General features: G+C 37.4%; 1 protein-coding gene across 4 annotated transcripts in view; it reads left to right on the top strand.

Annotated features, from left to right (window-relative positions):
* RAB3IP (RAB3A interacting protein) overlaps window positions 1-11,295 on the top strand; it is a 44,401-nt gene extending 33,106 nt beyond the window's left edge. For 2 of the 4 annotated variants that reach the window (XM_087723451.1, XM_087723452.1), the window contains 4 exons: window positions 426-538; window positions 2,208-2,307; window positions 2,405-2,474; window positions 3,700-4,098. In XM_087723451.1, the coding sequence (XP_087579577.1) occupies window positions 426-538; window positions 2,208-2,307; window positions 2,405-2,474; window positions 3,700-3,782 (366 nt within the window). In that variant the 3' untranslated portion in view covers window positions 3,783-4,098. Of the gene's footprint in view, window positions 1-425; window positions 539-2,207; window positions 2,308-2,404; window positions 2,475-3,699; window positions 4,099-4,497; window positions 6,200-10,865 lie in introns of those variants that run through there. The other 2 variants (XR_015697751.1, XM_087723453.1) reach the window with 2 other exon arrangements.
* Window positions 11,296-21,052: the final 9,757 nt, after the last annotated feature.

Below are 21,052 nucleotides of genomic sequence, written 5' to 3'. Positions count from 1 at the left end.
ATCCTGTGTTGTTCTGGTTTATATGAGAAAAACCATGATAGTGTCTAGGCTTCATGCAATTTCTGCTACTACCGGTAGTATAGCTTTAGAGAGGGTGGTGTTGGTGGCGGTGGCTGGATATATCATATTTTCATTCCTGTGCCTCTAAAGCAATGTTTCTCAAACTTGACCACTGAAAGATATATGGACTTCTACTCCCAGAATTCCCAGGGAGCCATGCTGGCAAGGAATTCTGGGAGTTGATGTCCATACATCTTTAAAAGGCCAAGATTGATAAACATTGATTTGAAGTATTGAAGATACATGCTTCATTTTGTCACAGATAAATTAATAATATCTCCAGACAGAGCTCATAGCATGCTTTGTCAAGCCTTGGGAAACACCTTGGGAAAACTACTACTTGCCTCTTTGTGGTCTATTTTCAGTTGGCCTCTGCTGTCCTGGAAGCTGTAGAAAACAATACATTAAGCATTGAACCTGTTGGTCTGCAGCCTGTTCGATTTGTAAAAGCTTCTGCAGTTGAATGTGGAGGACCCAAGTATGTTGCATTTTAAGGATCTTATGGTACTGGGAATATATTGCTGGGTTTTATTCTGGCAGCCAGAAAGAAATGACTAACAGATTTACACCAAAACAGAAACCCCATATATGCTGCATGGAAAGCTACAGGATGCACTATTTCTTTCTTAGCAAGACATGGATCTCCATCTTCTTTTATACAGAGAGGGAAGGTTGTGGCCCCTGCAGGTGTTACCAGGGCAAAAGCAGTTGATGTGCCATGAGAGAGATTAAGAAAGTAGACCGGGCTATTATTTTATGGGCTTTTATGGGCTTTTGATCAAGTTAGAAATCTAAGTAAGTCTGAGAATCACTATCACTCTGAGTCGTAATTTAGTTTATGGGGTTTAGATTAATAACCTGATTCTAGTTTCTTTTCTTTATAAAATCAGGAACATTAGTAACATTTACTGATGGTGATTCTGAGGCTGAATTAGAGATTATGGTTGTGAGAATAAATATTTTGTACGATTAAGAATAATTATGTAATGGAAGAGAACAACTTAATTTCACTTTCTAATATTTACTTGTAAGACAAATAATTATAAAAAGAATACATAGATGACGATACTGGCACATGTTCTAATATTTGCATAACAGCTTTTTATTTTAAATGTTGAGTCTTTGTTTCCAAAAAACAATACTTTGTTAACATCTGCATTATATAATGTCAGTGACATGCAGGGGTTATAAAGCACATTTATGTACACTGATTATCTTCTTCGTTTTGGTAGTTGCCTAGAACTATTACCATGTATCTGATGTGCTTCAGTACTTGGAAGGGAATCTTTGTATATCCCAGGCTCTGCAGATTTGACACTTAATTGGCTCAAGAACAAGGAATGACTCTTCCTGTCTCCATACTTTACTGTGCTTTCTATATTTTCACTCTTTTATACCCACCCCTACAAATTACACATCACCTTGGCTATATCCCCATTTTTATGGCATAAGGAAATCTCCCCCCCCCCTCGGGTCAGGCATTCCACTGATCTCATTTCCCCCATGGCCCTCCATTGCATCAGAAGCTTACTTCAGGTAGTACTTCAGGTGGAACTTCTTATCATTAGGTAACTAACAAGAGATGAGCAGCTAGCTACTTCCATAGATAACACTGTGGCTGTGTTCATACATTATACTAGGCCAGTGTTTCTCAACCTTGGCAACTTGAAGATGTCCGGACTTCAACTCCCAGAATTCCCCAGCCAGGATTCGCTGGCTGGGGAATTCTGGGAGTTGAAGTCCGGACATCTTCAAGTTGCCAAGGTTGAGAAACACTGTACTAGGCTGTAACCCTTGCAAATCACCACAACTGGGTTCATAGAAATACCAAATGACAACAAAGTGAAGGGGTCTCAAGTCTGGAATAGTTGAGATGCTTTTAGGGGGAATTTCTTTTTTAAAAAAATTGCAAAGATCACTATAAAGGACAATTGTGTCTGGAATTGTAAATTTTACCTATGTGTTGTTAACAGCTTTACAAAACATTGTAAACACTGAGCAGATCAGTTCATAATTTGCAATAATTTATGTCAAAGTTGTGTAAAAATGGATGACAGGCTCTTTGGTAAACAACTGTATCATAATTAGAGTGTTCATGTAAATTAAATCATAAACCATCTTTTAAAACTGTTCCATTCTGTTGACAGGAAATGTGCTCTCAGTGGACAAAGTAAATCCTGCAAGCATCGAATCAAGCTGGGGGACTCGGGAAACTACTATTATATTTCTCCTTTCTGTAGGTATAGGGTAAGTGTCGAGCTCTAAATCACGGTTTGTATATTTGGATCAGGCAGGTAATTGAACGTGTGGCATTCTAATTCTTTATCCCCCTCCTTTTCTCCAGATCACATCAGTGTGTAATTTCTTCACATACATTCGATATATTCAGCAGGGGCTTGTGAAACAGCAGGATGGTAAGTTAAGACTAAGGCCTACTGTAAGAAAGTTGTTTTATTTCTTAGCAGGGCTGCTATGTTTTTGCAGCAGGTTGCAGATTTTCAAAAGTGTATTTTTGCTATATAAACCAAGAACTTGGGGAAGTTGTAATGCTCCTACATTACCTCTGGAACTGTGTCTAAACCCTCCTACTTTGCTGCTTTTTTATGTTCCCATATGGCATAAGTTAGGAAGAGGAATTTATCTTTCATAATTAAGCTAACAATCATCTGTGCAAATTTCAGAGGGACAATATGTCATAAAGCTTTTAATTTCTAGACAATCAGTAGGCTTCATATAAATATATCAACAGATTTTTGTGACAGATTGTCTGTATCAAGGGAAGGTGGGGGAAGAAAAATAGAAAACTATGTTTCATTCTTCTAAACTGGGAATACACCAGTTTTCCTATTCTCTTAGTTCTTTTGTAAATTTTCCATATCTGCACTGCACTTGGGGATTAAACTACATAAATTATTTAAAAGTTAGATTCAAGCATGCAAACTGATTTTATTTTATACTGGTAAAACAGTTTTAAAGATGTAAGCATCATCAATGTACTGTCACTTAAAATCTATTTTGCATGGTCTCAGTATTTTTATATGAAAAATGTTGTGAGAGATTTGATATATTCATTCTTAAATCGTTAAATATCAGTTAAATACTCTGTCATAACCTTTTATATACACAGTATACACAGTTGTTAGTTCTAATTTTGTGTTAATGTTTTACCAAACTTTAAGACCTACAGTATTAGTGTAAAAAGTGGAAAATGTTATTTTGAAATTTAGATGTTTTTATCTCTGTCCTTGTAGGTGCATCTAAAAAAAACCCTAAATGATTGCACAATCCTAAAGTAAAGAAATATTTTTATATAAGTAAATAGTTTTAAGGCAGGAAAAATATAATTAACATAGTGCAGTTGGTAAAGATTGAGGTGTCATTAAATTTCACCCCAAAATCTTGAATTAGTTTGAAAGATGAATTGAATGATAGGCTATGTAATCAAAAGTGGTTAGACATAATGCTATCCTTAATATAAAATACATGGATTTTTTTCCAACCAGCACCTCTCAGTATCTTATATTTAAATAGTACTTCTAGTATCTGAAAACTCAGATTTAACATTGCTAAATATCTTTGTTCGTTGGGAACTTTTAAAGAAGCATTTTTTTCCACAACATCTCCTTTTCTTTTGCACAGTGGACCAGATGTTCTGGGAAGTAATGCAACTGAGGAAAGAGATGTCGCTGGCAAAACTTGGCTATTACAGGGAGGAGCTGTAACTCCAGCATTTCTGGTGCCTGCATGAACTTCCATAACTGTACATATATTTGAGCCGGTTCTATATCTATGTCTATTTATTTTAAAATGGGTCCAAGATTATGTGCAAAATTGCACTACATACTCCTATAATTCAACAGAATAATTTTACACAAGAGATTAAAGCTGGCAAGGCAAGAGAATTTTCAGGTATACTTGTGACTATAACTTATGACTGAGAAATTCAGATGAAACACTGCTCAAGATTTATGTGCTTTTTTGTGTGTTCTAGAGAGTTTTTAATATAAAATTTCAGCTTAATAAAAGGTTAAATCGGAACTCCCTGGGTCTGAAACATTCTTTAAAAAAATGTGTGGTTGGTAAAATATATGAAAGAAAGTGATTATTTTTACCAAAAACCAGTAATCGAGGGCCTGAAATGATTCTGGATAAATGGTGATTAATTAGTGCAAGTGGGGTATAGCAAATGTTCATACTGAAGCATACATTTCCATTAAGAGCTGTTTGCAATAAAATGTGGAGATGAATTAAAAATAATATCAACTACTGCTGATTTATCTTCAGAAGTATTGAGTGTCTGTGAATGCTTTCATCTTCTGATTCTACTTAGCAAAATTATTTGAAGTATTTTTCTTTTCAGTTTACAATATTTGCTTTGTTGGGAAATCAAACAGAAACATAGTCTCTAAGGAACATGGGGCTGTTTTTTGTGATTAGAGAATGAATAGAAAGGAGTTCCTGCTGAAGAAAACAACATGGAAAAGGTTCATCAGCTTTGCCCTTGTCCCAAAGCAACGCTCCCACACCAATAGCCGCTGAATAGACATCAGGTACTGTCAGTACTGATGAGATCCCAAAGGACTCTGATTCTTATTGATTCATCACCTTTTCTTTTGTTTGAGCATGGCTAAAAATACTCTCAAATCATTAACTTCACTATTACTTCTCTTTCCAATACTGAAATTTAATCATACCTTTTCTATTTCTAGTTGAGGTTTATCTTCCACTTACTATGCATTACACAGGTTGCTACACTGAAGCAAATACTGGGATATTTAATCATTTCTTGGTCATTAGGCTCCATATTGCAAAATAAAAGCTACGGAGTTGACAGATTTTATCTGAATGGTAGCTCTCTGTATCTTGCAGTACTATAAACCAGTTTTTCTCAACATTTTTCTCTGAGAGATTCTTGAAATAATTTTCAGTCCTTAGGAGACCACTGGATAAAAATTGCAAAAAAATACAAAAACTGCACAATATAATACAATATAGTTTTATAACGTTTATACCAAGAACAACCATTGTGTTGCATATGAAGTTAAAAGACATTTTTTTAATCGTGCAAAGCCAGATTGCTGTAGTCCCTTTCTTTACCTTACCAGAAATGTTTTAGTTTTTTAATGCCTATGCTAGACAATTTTGCTATATTCAAGGTCTGTATTTTTCTGTTCCCCCTAGCTATGAATAGTATCTTGGGCCATGTGGAGCCACTTTTCTGGTTTTTGGGAATGCTGGTTTCTGTAGTTGAGCATTAAAATCATCGTCATGATATCTGAAAACTGCAGCTGATTCTCTGGGCATGTCATTAACAAGTTTCAGCTCTATTGTTCAGGTAGCGGCAACAGCTGCATGTGCTGCTTTCCCAGCTCAGTATTGGAGTACTTTCTCACGCTCACACTCCTGTCACATATCTATGTACATAATGCATCTACAGTTATGCTACTTGTAAACGTAAGAGGAAGGACTCCAGCAAAATATGCAACTTTTATTGCTTTCTTAGTTGCACATCAGTTGGAAAGTACCTTGAATCTGAGAGCAAAGGTCCTTAAAATGAGGAAAGAAGAAAAATCTGCTACTATTTGCCTGCCTGCAAAAAAGAAATAAGTCTATCTTTTCTCCTAAGAATAGATAGAATCTCTTAAGGCAAAAATGAACAAATTGATGCATGGGCACACTTGGCAAATTACTGAATTATTTGAGAATTAATCAGTATGCTTTTCCTGCAAGAGAAATAGGATGATAGAATGAGCAGTATATTTGAAGCTCACTGAAAATAATATGTCTAGTTGGATTGGGGCTTTTTGTTTTATTTTTGAGTGTGTGGAAACTCTTCTTTTGTGCCCATAGGTGTGATGGGTAAAAAATTGACATTAAGTATCTGAAGAAGGAATATTGAAGATGCTACTGTTTAATTTCTAATGTGATCCCTTTTTCCTATGTATCAAAAGATGGGTAAAATTGAACATTTTGGGATCATATTGACATATTGAGCCAGTGATAGCAGGTGAGGTGACAAAAGTAATAGTTTATTTTTTTCTGCCTTAAACGCTATTGTTAATTTAAATATAATGAAAGATGGTATAAAAGCCTTTCATCAGTATGTTTTGAATTTTAAGTAGATTGTGTTTCCTATAAAAATTTAAAAAAATTTAAAAAAATGGCAAATCATATTTCACAATTTGATGGTTGGCATACCCAGCATTAAAAACATGAAAACAAACATCCACAAATTGAATACAAAGCAAAGGAGAAAGACAACAGAAAACAGAAAAGAGTAAATGTAGTTTAGGGTTGGACTGTGGAGTCCTTGATTCTGTCTGAACCTGGTTATGTGCTTGCAGACATTTCATTACATCAGTGTGCATCATCAGTGCAAATCATTAGCGCATTGGTGAGATGATGGAAGACTGCAAGCAAATAGCTAACCTCAAAGAGAATTGAAGACTCCAGAGACAACAGCAAAATCTTCAGAACTTAAAACCTACTAGTAGTGAAAGCATGGTTAGAGATATGATAACATGTCTTGCGAAATATATTCCAGAAGTGTCAGCTGAATCCAGCTGAGGGAGATTAATCTAAGGCCCACTATGAATTAAATTTCAAATAGACTTGAATCTTGGGATGGGTTAGCCATAATCTGCATGTTAATCTTGGATGCATCTTCAAACAATTTATTCAAGATCTGCATTTGTAAAATGCCGCATTTTTCGGAGTATGACACACCTATTTCCTTCAAAAAAGAGGCTGAAAATCTGGGTGCATCTTATACACTAAATACAGCATTTTTTGCCTCCCAAAACCCCACCCTCTTCACCAAAATGGCTTTGCAAAGCCTTTAAGAGGCTTTCTGAGTGCTCCTGGGGGCTGGGGAGGGCAGAAATGAGCAAAGAATGGGCCGTTTTTTGCTCATTTTTGCCCCCCCCCCGGTCCCCAGAAGCACTCTATAAGCCTCCTAAAGGCTATCCATGCCCTTTTTTTGACAAAAACCGGGTAATTTTTGCTCATTTTTGGAGACCCCCCCCCCCCAGGAGCACTCTACAAGCCTCCTAAAGGCTATTCATGCCCTTTTTTGGGGAAAAATGGGCCCATTTTCATGAAAAGGGCTGTTTTTGGGAGGACTGCAGAGTGCAAAAACTTTTTTTTCAATTTGCCTCTTCAAACCTTGGTGCGCCTTATACTCCAGTGCATCTTATACTCCAAAAAATACAGTAACTATACAGAGTGTTATTTGATTTTATATTTAAAAACACAGCCATTCTTATAGAAGAACCCACAAGTATATTTTAGTGTATAGGCAGTCCTCGACTTAATCATTTGTTTAGTGACTGAAATTACAAGGACACTGAAAAAAGTGACTAATGACTGCAGGATCCAATGTGGGTGGGTCATCACGGCCAGAGGTTTAGTCTTCCAAGTTTTCAGACTCATGCTGGAGGCCATCCTCAGGGAATTTCTCTCTGTTGGAATATGTAGTTTGGGCTATTCTATGCTTCATATAAGGTACAACATAAATATGAAGCATAGAATAGCTCAAACACATATTCCGGTAGAGAAAAGTTCTCTGAGGATGGGTGCTAGTACGAGCCCGAAAGTTTGGAAGACTAAACCTCTTGTCTCAGTGACTGACCCAGATTGGGTCTTGTAACATTATCCTGAGACACACACATGTGCCTTCATTCGTGACTTATGATTATTTCTCACACTTACAACCATTGCAGCATCAAGGTGGTTACGTGATCAGAATTTGGGTGCTTGGCAACCGGTTCGTGTTTAACTCAGTTGCAGTGTCCCAGGTTCATGTGATCACCTTTTGTAGCCGCCTGACAAGCAGTCAATGGGAAAGCCAGATTCACTTAACAACTGTGTTACTAATTTAACAACTGCAGTGATTCACTTAACAACTGTGGCAATTAAGGTCATAAAATGGGGCAAAACTCGCTTAACAATTGTCTCGCTTAGCCACAAAAAATTTGGGCTCAATTGGGGTCATAAGTCGAGGGTTATCTGTACTTCACTATACTCAGAAGTTGGCAAGACTTTATAAAGTTAATTTCAATAAAATATTTATGGATGGAATGTGCTGATCTTAATCTTGCATAGTTGGAAGTTGACCAATGTCCCTGTGTGTATTTTTCTTTGAACTATTTTGTCCCCTTCAAGATGCAGCATTATGTTTTTCCATGTTTCAGTGAAATCCCAGATGAAGACATCACAAAGGAATCCCTCCTTTATGTCTTTCTGGAAGGTTTAGGGTTCAAAATGATGAAAGATGCAAAAGAGAAAACAGCAAGGCCAGCAGTGGCATTCTTCCCCACCTTCAAAAATAAATGCCTCAGAAATGCCGCCAAAGAGGAAAATTCAGATGTCTTTAAAAAACTTTTGGAGGATGGTCTTTGGTAGCTGCAGGGGGAAGGGAATTAAAGAAAAGGAATTTTCAATTAAAAAAAAGCTAAATTGACTTACATTCCAGACTAACACCTCTAAGATGTTAGAAGTGCTAAACTGGACAAGCAAAGAGCTGTACTTATTGAATGACGAAGAAATAATTTGGAGCTCTGTTGATATCAATGCTGGTGACACTGATAACATTTTGATATCTCCATCAAATAACAGTAAATTCATTTGTCTCCAACAAAGCTTGTGATTAATATAAAAAAGACTGCCATCAAAAGTTCTGAGAAAGAATGCAAGTACACCAATCTAATTTATCATGAATCGATTGAATATCTTAACAGATATTTCCAGGCCTTGCTACACTAGCATCAGTTTTTTTTAAAAATGTATTCAACTGTGACCACACTAACATTGTTGCCAAATCACATTTTCATATCTTGAGATCTAAATTTTGGTCATGCCAGATTAGCGCCCTCATGCATCTCAAATCATGGACAGGAACAGAGAGGCTTTGTTACGGACCAACCTGGCATTCAATACCAGCAGCCAATGGAGTCCAGGGCCACATAAGGTCCTCTAACAGGACATTGGAGATGAGGTCGTGTTTTATATATCTTTGTTTTTTTCATAATAATACCCTAATTCTACAAAACAACAACAACAACCAGTTTGCTGTTTTAGTTATCTTAATAATTCTTAGGTCCTTGGTTAGTATCTGACTTATTAAGTTTTGACCACTTAGACAGTGGCATACTATAGCATACTCACACATAATTTTAACTGCACATTACTACATTCTTTTATAAACTAATCTCCAGTTTCTAGCTCTTTAGGTCATGATAGTAAAGTACTTGTTAATTTATGGAAAATTATTCTAAATCAAATAGTGACAAATCTGTGATTTACACCAAAACTATGTTGTCATGATAGCAGTGTGAGCAATCTTATAATAACATTCACCTGGCCTTGAATCAAATTACTGTTTAAAAAAAAAGATTTCGGCTGTGGATAATTTATAATTTTATTTGCTATACCATAAGGAAAAGTTGTAACTGATACTATTCAATAACAAATGGTGTACAAAAATCATAAGAGTTAAACTGGAGGAAGAAGATGAAATGTTATACTGCTGGGAACTTTAAAAAGTCTAATTGACACCAAACTCTTATAATTCTCAACATGTGGCAATTGAGTCTTGTTATCCATTACAATTGGAGTCGTTATCACAACCATTTGGAAGACACAATTGGAGAAGAGTACTTAATGTAATAGTGTTTCCAGGGTGATATCTTGTTTTCTACAGCAAAACTACTGAACACTTTATTACATTATCAGTTTTTGTGAGCTATAATCAACTTCATCAGTTGCATGAAATAGGAACATGAATTCAGCCCTAATTGGAGGAGAAAAAGAATAATGAGATTAGAAGACATGAACTGGAGAAGACACAAAGCATGCTAATTATTTTGTAAGCAATTCAGTTTTTTATTCTCAATGCAGATTTGTATTGTTATGGACATACTTTGTTAATGACTGCACATAAAGTAAGAGATCAATAATCCCACAAGATGGCAGCATTTAAATTTAAATGTGGGACTACTCTGCAGAAAATATAATTGCATTTAATACCACTAATTCCCAAAACAAAAAGGCAAGGTGTTACACCTTTTCAATCATTTTCTTATTTTCTTATTTGTTGGTTTTATTTAATACAGACACATGGGCATCTATTCGTCAAACAACCAAACAAATGCAATTTAAATATATGCATCAGACACTGGGACACAAATATGTAAGGTGGCAATAGCGTCACCATACATATATCATTATTTTGGTGTCTGCTATGGTGCACTAGAGACTGTTTCAGCACATTTTATTTATTTCTGTTGGTTCAAAGAAAGTTGTAACTACAGAGACTTCAGTAATAAGCTGTAGATAAAAGCTAATTATCAGACAGTAATTCACTACAACAAAATGTAATGCTGTTTCTAAAAACTTGCTTTAGTTTGTGCCATGATTGGATTTCGGTTCAAAAGAATTTTGTATTTATATTTATTAGTTTGTCAAACATGTACAAGACAGCAGGTATAAATATAAACATGGATATGAATGAAAGAAATGAATACAAATAAATGGGGACCGTATTCTTTAAAAAAATTGTTTTTCAGGTTATGATTATTTTCTGAAATATATTCCCTAGTAAAATAATAGTAAAAATAAAATATATCACAACAACTTATAATAGTTATAATTCTGTTCATAATATAATCCCAATTGCAGTATTAATCAACAATCAAAGCCACACAAAAACATAAGAACAACCAAATTGCTTGAAAAGATTTCCATCTCCTAGTTTGAAGACAAGTTTTTTGATGTCTCAAATGCTCACTTTCTTCTCCCTGTATCAGTAAATCTCAGGTTTACAATCCAACTGAACAGAACAATTGAACCAGAGATCAAGGAACATCTGTATTATTTCTTCCTTCTTATTTCTCAATTGGAAATTACTTCCTCTACTGAAAGAATTGGGAACTTGGAACTCTAAAATGTTGCACAACTACAACTCCCAGCAGCCTCAGTGAAGGACATGGACACAGTTTCCTCACTCCTATGGAAGAAAGTTTGGGCTAGTAAAACAAGCAAGATGCGCTAATTTACAGAAAACGGCCTTTCTTTAAGGCAGTGTTCTTTTGTTTAAGTAGAAATCAGAAGAAGAAAGTATTGAAAACAGTATAGGCTGGATTTGTTCAATAATAATAAACACCAAAGAAGAGATTAAGAAAGCATAAAGAATACCTGGTACAATTTTTTCACTTTGAATGAATTTGTCAGCCTCTGTTTTGCTGCTTGTTTTCGGCTGCCATTGAAACGGGGAGGTGGGCATTGTTTCTGGGTGGGGAAGTGTCAGCACTGGAGAGACTGAATAAAGGGAGGTGTTCTCACCATCTACTGCGCATGCTGCAGATAAAGGATTTGCCGCCCAGACCAACTGTCAGGCATACCAGCCTGATGATGTTTTTTGAAGATGTCTCCCACATGACACCTGTGGGGTGTACTGATTGGATTATGGACAAAGGTTTCCAGGGGGAGGGGGTTGGGTCACATATTGATATCTATGATTACGCGCGCTTTTGCCTCAGACCTCACTTTGCTTAGCTACTATCTACTTATGACCAGTAAAAGAACTCTTAATTCTGCAAAATGGAGTTGAGGGGTTTCTTTCTTGGTTACTGAGTGAAGCAGCCTTGACAGAATTCAGTATATACGTATATCAATTATAGTAATTGTTTATACTGCAATTTTTTTGTTTATACAGATAATTTAGCAGATGAAAAGGACGTATTTATTTTTCCTGTATGTTCTCTTCTTTTGGAGACTATATCAGGCAAATATTACACATAGCTACTTAGCATATAGCACATAGCATATTACATAGCTACTTTGTTATGAGTAATGAACCCAATGGGGCTACCAAATCTATGCTGCAAAAATCCAGACTGTAGTAGATGTCAGACTGTAGTTAATTATATTGATTTTTGCAGGCTGTTCTACAGGTAACAATATTTGTTTAATTTTAGAAATATTTATTTTTTAAAGGAAGAGAACAATTTTGTGGTTATAAGAGACATAATTAGGAGAAAGGGTAGTCTACTTGATAGTAGGATAATTTTGGAAAGTGTTAAAGCAACTTTCTCTGGCTAAGTGTATGGATAAAAGTTGAGATTCTGGAGAAGAGAATAATTTTTAATGAATTACAAAAAGATAGGATTTTCTCCATTTGAAGATTTTGCTATTGAAATGAGCTTCCTAGGGAGACAACTACCATGTCAATTGCTCTTTTTTTAGTCTTCATAATTCCCCCCCCCCCCAGTTTGATTTAATGACTGTTCCATATTGGAATTCTAAATTTTATGTTTTATGTGCTATTTATTCATTCTATATATTTTAAAGTTATTTTTATCTTTGATTTTTAGAAACTTGATGGTTTATGCCATTCTATGGATGTTTATATTGTAATGTGTGATATTTTAAACTGCCCAGAGAAACAATTATCCTTTCCCCCAAACCTCATTATTACAAAGAATCAGTATAATATAATAATAATAATAATGTGTGAGATTACAGCACCACAGAATTATGCAACATTATAAAATGATCACATAAAGAGAACATGGAGAAGTGGATTTATCTGTGAATCAATGTTCCCTCTAAGCTGCACGGGTGCGCGGCCGCGCACATGGCAACAAAACACCACACAGCAGTTTCCAACTGCCGCCCAGTGGTTTTTGTGAGACGTCTTCCATGATAATAGGAGAGGAGAGCCAGCCTGGAGACAGCAATCACAAGGCAGAAAGTGGCTGAGAGAAGGGGTGCGGGGGTTGGGAGAAGGCATGGGACGGGCTCCCAGCAGCAGCTGCTCAGATTTGCCATTTGAGAGAGAGGGGGGGAGAGGGAGGGAGGGGGGAGAATGCGAGTGTGTGTATCCCTCCTTCCTTCAGCCCAACCCTCTCGCTGGCATTCTGGCCAGACGAGAGGGACTGCAGAGGGTCTCCTTGAGTCTAGGGCAGCGAGTCATTCGATGGGAAAGTTGCCTCTTGGAAGGAATGACCCGGCTTGGCTCCCGCTTCGTCTCTCCTGCCTCTTCGCTTCTCCGTTTGGTCGTCGGGCGGCAGATCGAAAGCGGGAGCCAAGCCGGGTCATTCCTTCCAAGAGGCAAGTTTCCCATCGAATGACTCGCTGCCCTAAACTCAGGGAGACCCTCTGCAGTCCCTCTCGTCTGGCCGGGATGCCAGTGAGTGTGTTGGGCTGAAGGAAGGAGGGATACTCACACTCTCTCCCTCTGTCTCTCTCTCTCTCTCTCTCCCTCTCTCTCTCATTAAGAGAGAGAGAGATAGTTGGTGGGCAGGCTTAGCACTTTGTTAAGTTTGTTTCTCTTTGTGTTATGTATATATACATGTCTCCATGGATGCAATTGTGCAAGCATTTTTTTTTCCTCTTTAAAAGAATTTTTGGATTTCTCCTCCCCAAATCTTTAAGACTGAAAGAGTTAGAGTTGAAATATAAAGAGATTGTCAATCGCCATACTTTTAGATTGATAGGCAATTATGGACTATCTTGATTATATCCTCCTTAGAAAGAATATGCTACTGTATGGTTGAGAAAAAGATCAAACTTCATTCCATGGAAACCCAACAAAGTTCATAGGGAGGGTTTCTTTCTACAATGGGCTTCTTGGGTCAAGAGTGAATATCAGTTATCAAAAAGGTAGGTAGAAAATTAAGGAGGCAATAGGCAATTGCAAAAAGGGAAGCCAACTTTCTGAATTCTGTTTCTTTGCACTTAGTGACTTATAAATAGACTTAATGTTCTGAAAACCTGACCTAAATTACTATGTATTTTAAATAGCTGTAAAGCTATGCCGAAAAAGTTATTCTCACGGTATTGTGATAAATTCAATAAAAAGAAGGGAATTCTTGATGAACCTAAGGAGAAATGAGAGTATTGGATAGTAAATGGACAAATAAAATTACAAATCAAAGAGAATATTTGCACCTCAGGGTTGAAATGAGATGTTCTCTCTTACTCTTTTCTCTTCCTCTCTTCTCTCTCTGTCTCTCTCATCCTCATTCTCTTTGTTTCTCTTCTCTTTCTCTTTCTTTTCCATTCTTCTGTCATTTTCTCTCTCCTTCTCTGTCTCTTTCTGTCTCTCTTCCCTCTTTTTTTCTTTCTCTTTCCCACTCTTTTATTATTTCTCTCTACCGCCCAATCTGTCCCCATACTTATCTTCGACTGATCATGTTTGCAATAATTTACCTTCTTTCCCAAATAGACACAGTTCCCTTACCGGATCCCTCACTCACTCAAACACACACACACACACACACACACACACACACACACACACACACACACACACAAACAAACACTCACACACACACACTCACACACACACACTCACGCACGCACAAAACCATTTTTCTCCATTCCAATTCGGATCCTATAAATCAATTGCTCTGTGAAACATCTGTGAAAAAAATTCAGGTGCTCAGGCATGAAAATGTGCCGCTCAAACACTATACTTTTCCGCACACACTGAAAAAAAATTAGAGGGAACATTGCTGTGAATGTTAAAATAATAAAAGTAACTACAGTGTAAAATGTAAAAAGTAGTTACAGCATGTGCTTATTTCAATAAACCAGCTGAGCTGCTACTCTACTGTGATGATGTTGATCACGTGGTTTTCCCTTAGGCCATGAAAAACCTTTTTGGCTTTGTTGATCATGAATGACTCCACTATTATCTGCTGGGCCAAGCAGCCAGCCAGCCATCAGCCCCACCTTTTTTGAAAGCCATATTCAGGCTGCACTCACTGTGAATCGCTGTGACCTATATTACAGCTTTAAGCCTGGAGGGAATGAGGCTCTCCTAGTCTTGAGCATTATCCTGTGATTGCTCTGTAGCGTCAATATTTCTCATAGAAAGAGAAGATTGTAATAATCTTTCTCTCTCATAAATGAGGCATACATTTGAAGATGAGGAAAAACTGCTCAACAGACAATTTACAAAACTTTACATTGGATTGGTGATTATATGATATGATTAATGAAAGTGCATCTGTGGCTTTAGGCCAAGAGTGGGCTAGATTCCAGCTCTGTAGTACTCTTACTTCAAAATGGCAGGAAACCAGTAATATCAATTATTGCCAAAATAGCTCCAAGGGCCACAAGAGAACTGGAGCCACAGGGAAGGCAACTCTTTTCGGCTCATGAAATTAGATCAATGTCTCTCCAATGTCTTTTCAACCGTTTCCACTGTTTTTCCTCTGGGCGGGCATTTAGAGGCAATTCTCCCTTGCTGTGATTCAATAAATCCTAATGTGGTTATATACCCCAGTGAAAAGATCTCCCTTTCTGACCACGTCCCAGATTCTGCTCATTTATTCATTTATATTATGTGGCAATTAAAAATAATCTTATCAAATTATTCTAGGAACACTTAAAATATGTCCATACAGTATAAAGATGCAGATCTCCATCCTTTTTAACAGAGGAGACTCCTTTTTACAATGATTTTTTAAAAAATGCCCCCCCCCCGTTAATATCAGATGCTTTATTTGAAATCTTTTAGAAAAGCTATTTTCTTTGACTTTCAAATGGCACTTAAGTGCTTAAATGCACACATTTGTACATATAAAGACTGATATTTATAAATGACTAGGAATTATTAGTGGCCTATCACAGAATTACAGAATTGAAAGAAACCTTGGAGCATGAAAGCTCGCTTAGAGTTTGTCTCTCACAGTCTGAGTCCTTCAGGTGCTTTTTTGCAAACCACAAATGGGCTTTCATGTGTTTTGCACTGAGGAGAGGCTTCCATCTAGCCCGGGGGTGTCAAAACTCAATTTCATTGAAGGCTGCATCAAGGTTGCATTTGACCTCGGAGGCCAGGTGGGTGTGGCTGGGGTGGGCGTGGCCAGCCATGACAGCCTCCTGCAGCCCTCTGCCAGCAAAAATGGAGGTTGGGGGGGGAGTTCTTGGTCACTTCTCTTATTACGGCCCTTCTGATCGCTCAGTTTGACTGGGCAACCAGCTCTTGGAAGAGTCCTGGTTGTCCCTGTGCTCTTAGGAACCTTCAGTGCAGCAGAAATTTTATTGTAGCCTGTAACACAGTGGTCTCCAACCTTGGCAACTTTAAGACTTGTGGACTTCAACTCCTAGAGTTCCTCAGCCAGCAAATCTGGCTGAGGAACTCTGGGAGTTGAAGTCCACAGGTCTTAAAGTTGCCAAGGTTGGAGACCACTGCTGTAACAGATCTGTGCCTTATAATAATCCTGTCTCTGAGCTCTACAGGCAGTTTTCTTGACCTCATAGCTTTTGCTCTGCTACAGTATGCATTGTCAGCTGTGATGTCTTGTATAGAGAGGTATGTGCCTTTCTAAATCATATCCAATCAATTTAATTTACCACAGGTGGACTCCATTCAAGAAGAAACATATTAGCAATGATCAGGAGAAATGGGAGGGACTAGAGCTAAATTTCATGTGTTGTTGCAAAGGGTCTGAATACTTATGCCAATGTGATATTTCAGTTTTTTCTTTTTAATAAATTTAGTTTTAGTTTAGTTTAGTTTTAGCGCATGTGCGAGATCCGGATGGACATTTTTAAAATTCTGTTTTCACTTTGTCATTATGGAGTATGTATGTAGATTAGTGAGGAAAAAAAAGAATTTCAACAACCGTAGAATCAGGCTACAGCATAACAAAATTGACAGAACTGAAGGTGGGTCTGAATACTTTATGAATGAACTGTATAGAAGTTATAGGTGTAATTAAAAATGGAAGGGCTAAAAGGTATGTCATGAAGTTTGAACCAGTGTCGTCTAGACAGTTGTGGATATGTATGAAAGTAGGAATTCATATGTTCTTGATCGTTGTATATTATGTTTTAGGGCAGGAGTGTCAAACTCGATTTCATTGAGGGCAGCATCAGGGTTGTTGTTGATCTTGGGGGGCGTGGCTGGGGGCATGGCCAGCTTCCTTGCTTCCCTCCTCATTCTGCTCTGCCTTCCTTCTTCCCATTCTCATTTCTCTCCCTTCTTTCTTCCTTTCCTCCTTCCCTCTCCTTTTCCTTCCCTTCCTCCCTCCTTCTCATCTCCTTCCTTCCGTCCTCTGAGGGGAGGGGGAGAGATTGGCAGCGCTGCCGGTCGCCATGCTTATCACAGCTATGGCTTTCCCATGTGCAGTGAAGGGGGTCCCAGTGAGAGGGAAGCCACACGGGCTGCAAGGTTGAGCCAGCAAGCAGGCCATGGAGGTGCTGATGGTGGGCACAGTGCTAATCTATAACTGGATGGTGGCCATCCGGCCTGGAACAGGGTGAGCCTTAGATCTGCAGGGCTACCTGGAACCAGCTGGGGGCTGCCCCCACTGCCTCGTCCCTGCCCTCTGGGCGTGTGCACAGGAGGCAGCAAGTGCCCAGGGTATGGAGCCAAAGTGGCGGGGCAGTCCCTCACCGGCTGCAGTGCAACCCCATGGATCTAAGGTTCCAGCCTGGATGGCGGCCATCAAGTTATAAATCAGTACTTAGTTGCCCTGGCCTGGGGCCAGGGTGGAGGCACTGGGGCCAGTCCTTTGCTGTTTCCAAGGCAGCCCTGTGGCCCAGATTTTGCCACATTGCAGGCCAGATCTGGCCCATGGGCCGCAAGTTTGACACCCCTGTTCTAGGGAATGATGATAGTGAATCAGGAAAAAATGGGGGAAATTATACAACATTCTGAATTGAAAAGGCCATTAGAGTAGATATTCCAAATATTTTGCTACCACCCATTCATTCAGGAACAGTGATTGTGATTAGTACTGTAGAAGACTATGAAGATTATGGATTAAAATGAACATCTCCTGAAAAACATTATCAATTCATCACATGGCAATCGCATCAGATATTTCTGTGGAGTAATCTGTTTAATTATAATTATGAACAATTGTAAGAATCTTTAGGTCTTTTAGTGTGATGCTTTGAATGGTAAGAAATATGATGCACAAGCAGAGGTGGGTTCCTCCCAGTTCAACCAAATACGTAGTAACTATCTGGAGCGTACTGGTTCCATCCTCGGCGGTGCCATCTTGATTTTCTGTTCTGCACATGCGCAGAACGATCATCATTGAAAAAATGGATTTCCCCCCTTTTTAATGTTGTGCGCATGCAAAGACTTTTTAAAGGCTTAAATGCTTTTTCATCCATTTTGCATCAATTCGGGAATTATTTTAAAATTCACATAGCAAATATTGGTGTTATACATTTTATGTCTATCCTCAATATACGCATATCTCTATAAGCAATGTTGCCCAATTTAAACTATTTGTGCTATTTTCAGCAATACATGCAGTTTTTTGAATATTTTATTCTACCATTTCAGATACACATACAGGTGCAGACATATTTTTGTGTGAATGTCAGAGAGAACTGGATTCCAGTTCATGTATTGATTTGAAAAGGAGCAATTAGCTAAGTTCATTTGAAAAAAAACCCCAATCAAATTATTTTCATATTTGAACCAAATGTGTGCTGACTGCATTTTAGCATATACAACTATGTACTTTGCAATCAGCACACTCATTTTGTTTAGAAAATGCTTTTATAGCCCTTCCCTGCAAACTGTTTTTCAAACTCCCTGAAACATGTTTAAGGAGTTGCTGATTGCTTTCCCTTTCAGTAATCTTTGCATCAAACCACAAATGGCTTTTTAAATGGGTAGGGAGTCACTGTTTGTTTGGAATGCAGTTCATAAAAAACTGAGGTCTCCATATATTTTAAAATATATCATTGCACTGGATATTACTTTTATTATTTACTTTTTTAAATATATGGTTTCTTTGCCTCACTCCCCCCTCTCAGTATTTTAAAATTGTATTCAGAAATACTAAATAGTCTGATAAATGTGCAGAGACAAATATCTCTACAATAAAATTGAGATGTATCGTATTTTTCAGAGTATAAGACGCTCCGAAGTATACGACACACCTAGATTTTTGGGGAGGAAAACAAGGGGAAAATATCTGCCTCTGCCTCCCAGCAATTTGCCTCCTTGCAACAAACAGTACAGACAACATACACTGTTTGTAGTGTTATATTTGAGATTATACTTGTACACATGCTGTTAAAATTGATGTGCTTTCTGGAAGTATACTTATTCTCTGCTATTTAAAAAAATAGCACTTTTTAAAACAATAGCACTGGGCCTCTTCAGATCAAGCATTTATTTTAAAAAGCTTCTTCATTTTGTTAAGTTGTCTAGAACAATAATAAAGCAGTCTTTAAAAAATAAGACTAATAATTTGAACATTCTATAGGCATTTATAGATGTTGACTTACCTTCTTGCAGCAAACAGCCTGATTAGCACAAGAAAAAAAAATCTGCCTCCCAGCAATTTGCCAAGTGGAGCAAACAGCAAGTTTAACTTTCATTTTCTCCCGATCATCTGTTACAGGCTGCAGGGATTGCTATAGCTTATTAAAGCCTCTGCAAGCCAGTTTGCTGCAAAGTGGTAAATTGCTGGGAGGCAGAGGCCAAATGGTTGGGGCCTGTGGGTGGGTGGGGCTACATTCAGTGTATAAGACGCACCCAAATTTTCACCCTCTTTTAGGGAGGGAAAAGGTGTTTCTTATACTCCGAAAAATACGTTATATCTTACTGTAAACCACCTAAATAAAGATATAAGACACTGAAAGTCATATAAGACACTGAAAGTCGTATTGCAGAGAATGCAAATATAGGTGTCCAGCACTGGGAAGGTAGGAAGAGGCCTTTCTTCAAATGAAGCACAATGAGGGTACCATGATCAAAACGTTGTACCTTTTCAGATATTACATATAAAAAAGGAAGGGCCTCTAATCACACACATACAAAGCCATCTTGTCTTTTTTTAACCCTTCCTGCAGATCCTTTTGAAATACTCCCTTGAAGATCTTGCATAGCTCTACTAAGTGGACTAATGGTAGGATTCAGCTGTGCTGCTTCTGTGTCTCAATATTTAACTGACTAATAAATTTTGTAATTGACGTACAATGCTTTTTAACTTTGTTGTACAATGCCCAGAGTCACTTGATTTGTGAGATGGACAGTATATAAATTTAAAAAATCAATAGTTAAACTTATTTTAATAATATTTAATGTCAACATAAAAGACTAACCAATCGGGTATTTGAGCTTTCCTTTTACTGATAGAGTAGCACAGATTTATTGCCTGATTTTATTAATTTTTATTCCTGCCATTAATAGAATGAATCTCAATGAAGCTGTTGTTATATTTGTCTTCAATGTTGTTGATTAATATTGAAATCTTATTTCATAAATAAGCTTTTTGGGATGATATTTAATTGTACATACTGAAATCCCCTCCTCTCCCCGTTATCTAAATTGTAATCTCGAGGGCTAAATCTTCCATGAACATAAGATTTGATGATAATGATGATATTAAATGGATAATATTAATGACATTAAATGATTCAGCTATGGTTTTAACATCTTAAAAAGAGCACTATTAATACATCATGAAGCAATACATTTATTCCAAAGTGGACATTATATGAGACAATTTTTTTCTGAGAGATATTTTACTTACTAAAAATGCACTGAGTCCCTTTAGCAAGAGGGGAAGCATACTCTTGAAGAGAGAAGATGGGACACAGCATGTCTAAATTAATTTGAAGTTATGGGTAATTCTTAACCATTTTATATCAAGATCTATTTAACAGTTCCTAGAAATATATATTTCAAAGGAAAAACATTATTAGGGTGGTATGAATAACTCTAAAACTGAGCTATTTTTAGATATTTCCAATTGTGTTTGGGCTTTCAAGCAATTAAGCACACTGGGTCCCATCTATTAGACGTAATGGTATGTGGGAATGATTTTGGAAGACCCACAGCCTGAGCAATAGTCTGATAAGTGGTAACTCAGTTTGTAAGTGGGGGGAAATCATAGAAAGCATCTCAGAAGGAGCAATCCCTAGTTTACCAAAAAGTGAAAAGACAGTATAGGTGATATACTTTTAGTCTTGCAAAATTCTGTTAATGTAACCTTACAGTAAAAGGATT

This window comes from Thamnophis sirtalis, unplaced genomic scaffold (assembly GCF_051295495.1).
Source record: "Thamnophis sirtalis isolate CommonGarterSnake01/CBP01778 unplaced genomic scaffold, rThaSir2_p1.2 scaffold_9, whole genome shotgun sequence".
Taxonomy (NCBI): domain Eukaryota; kingdom Metazoa; phylum Chordata; class Lepidosauria; order Squamata; family Natricidae; genus Thamnophis; species Thamnophis sirtalis.
The sequence above is the reverse complement of the archived record's forward strand: the minus strand, read 5'-3'. Positions and strand labels throughout refer to the sequence as shown.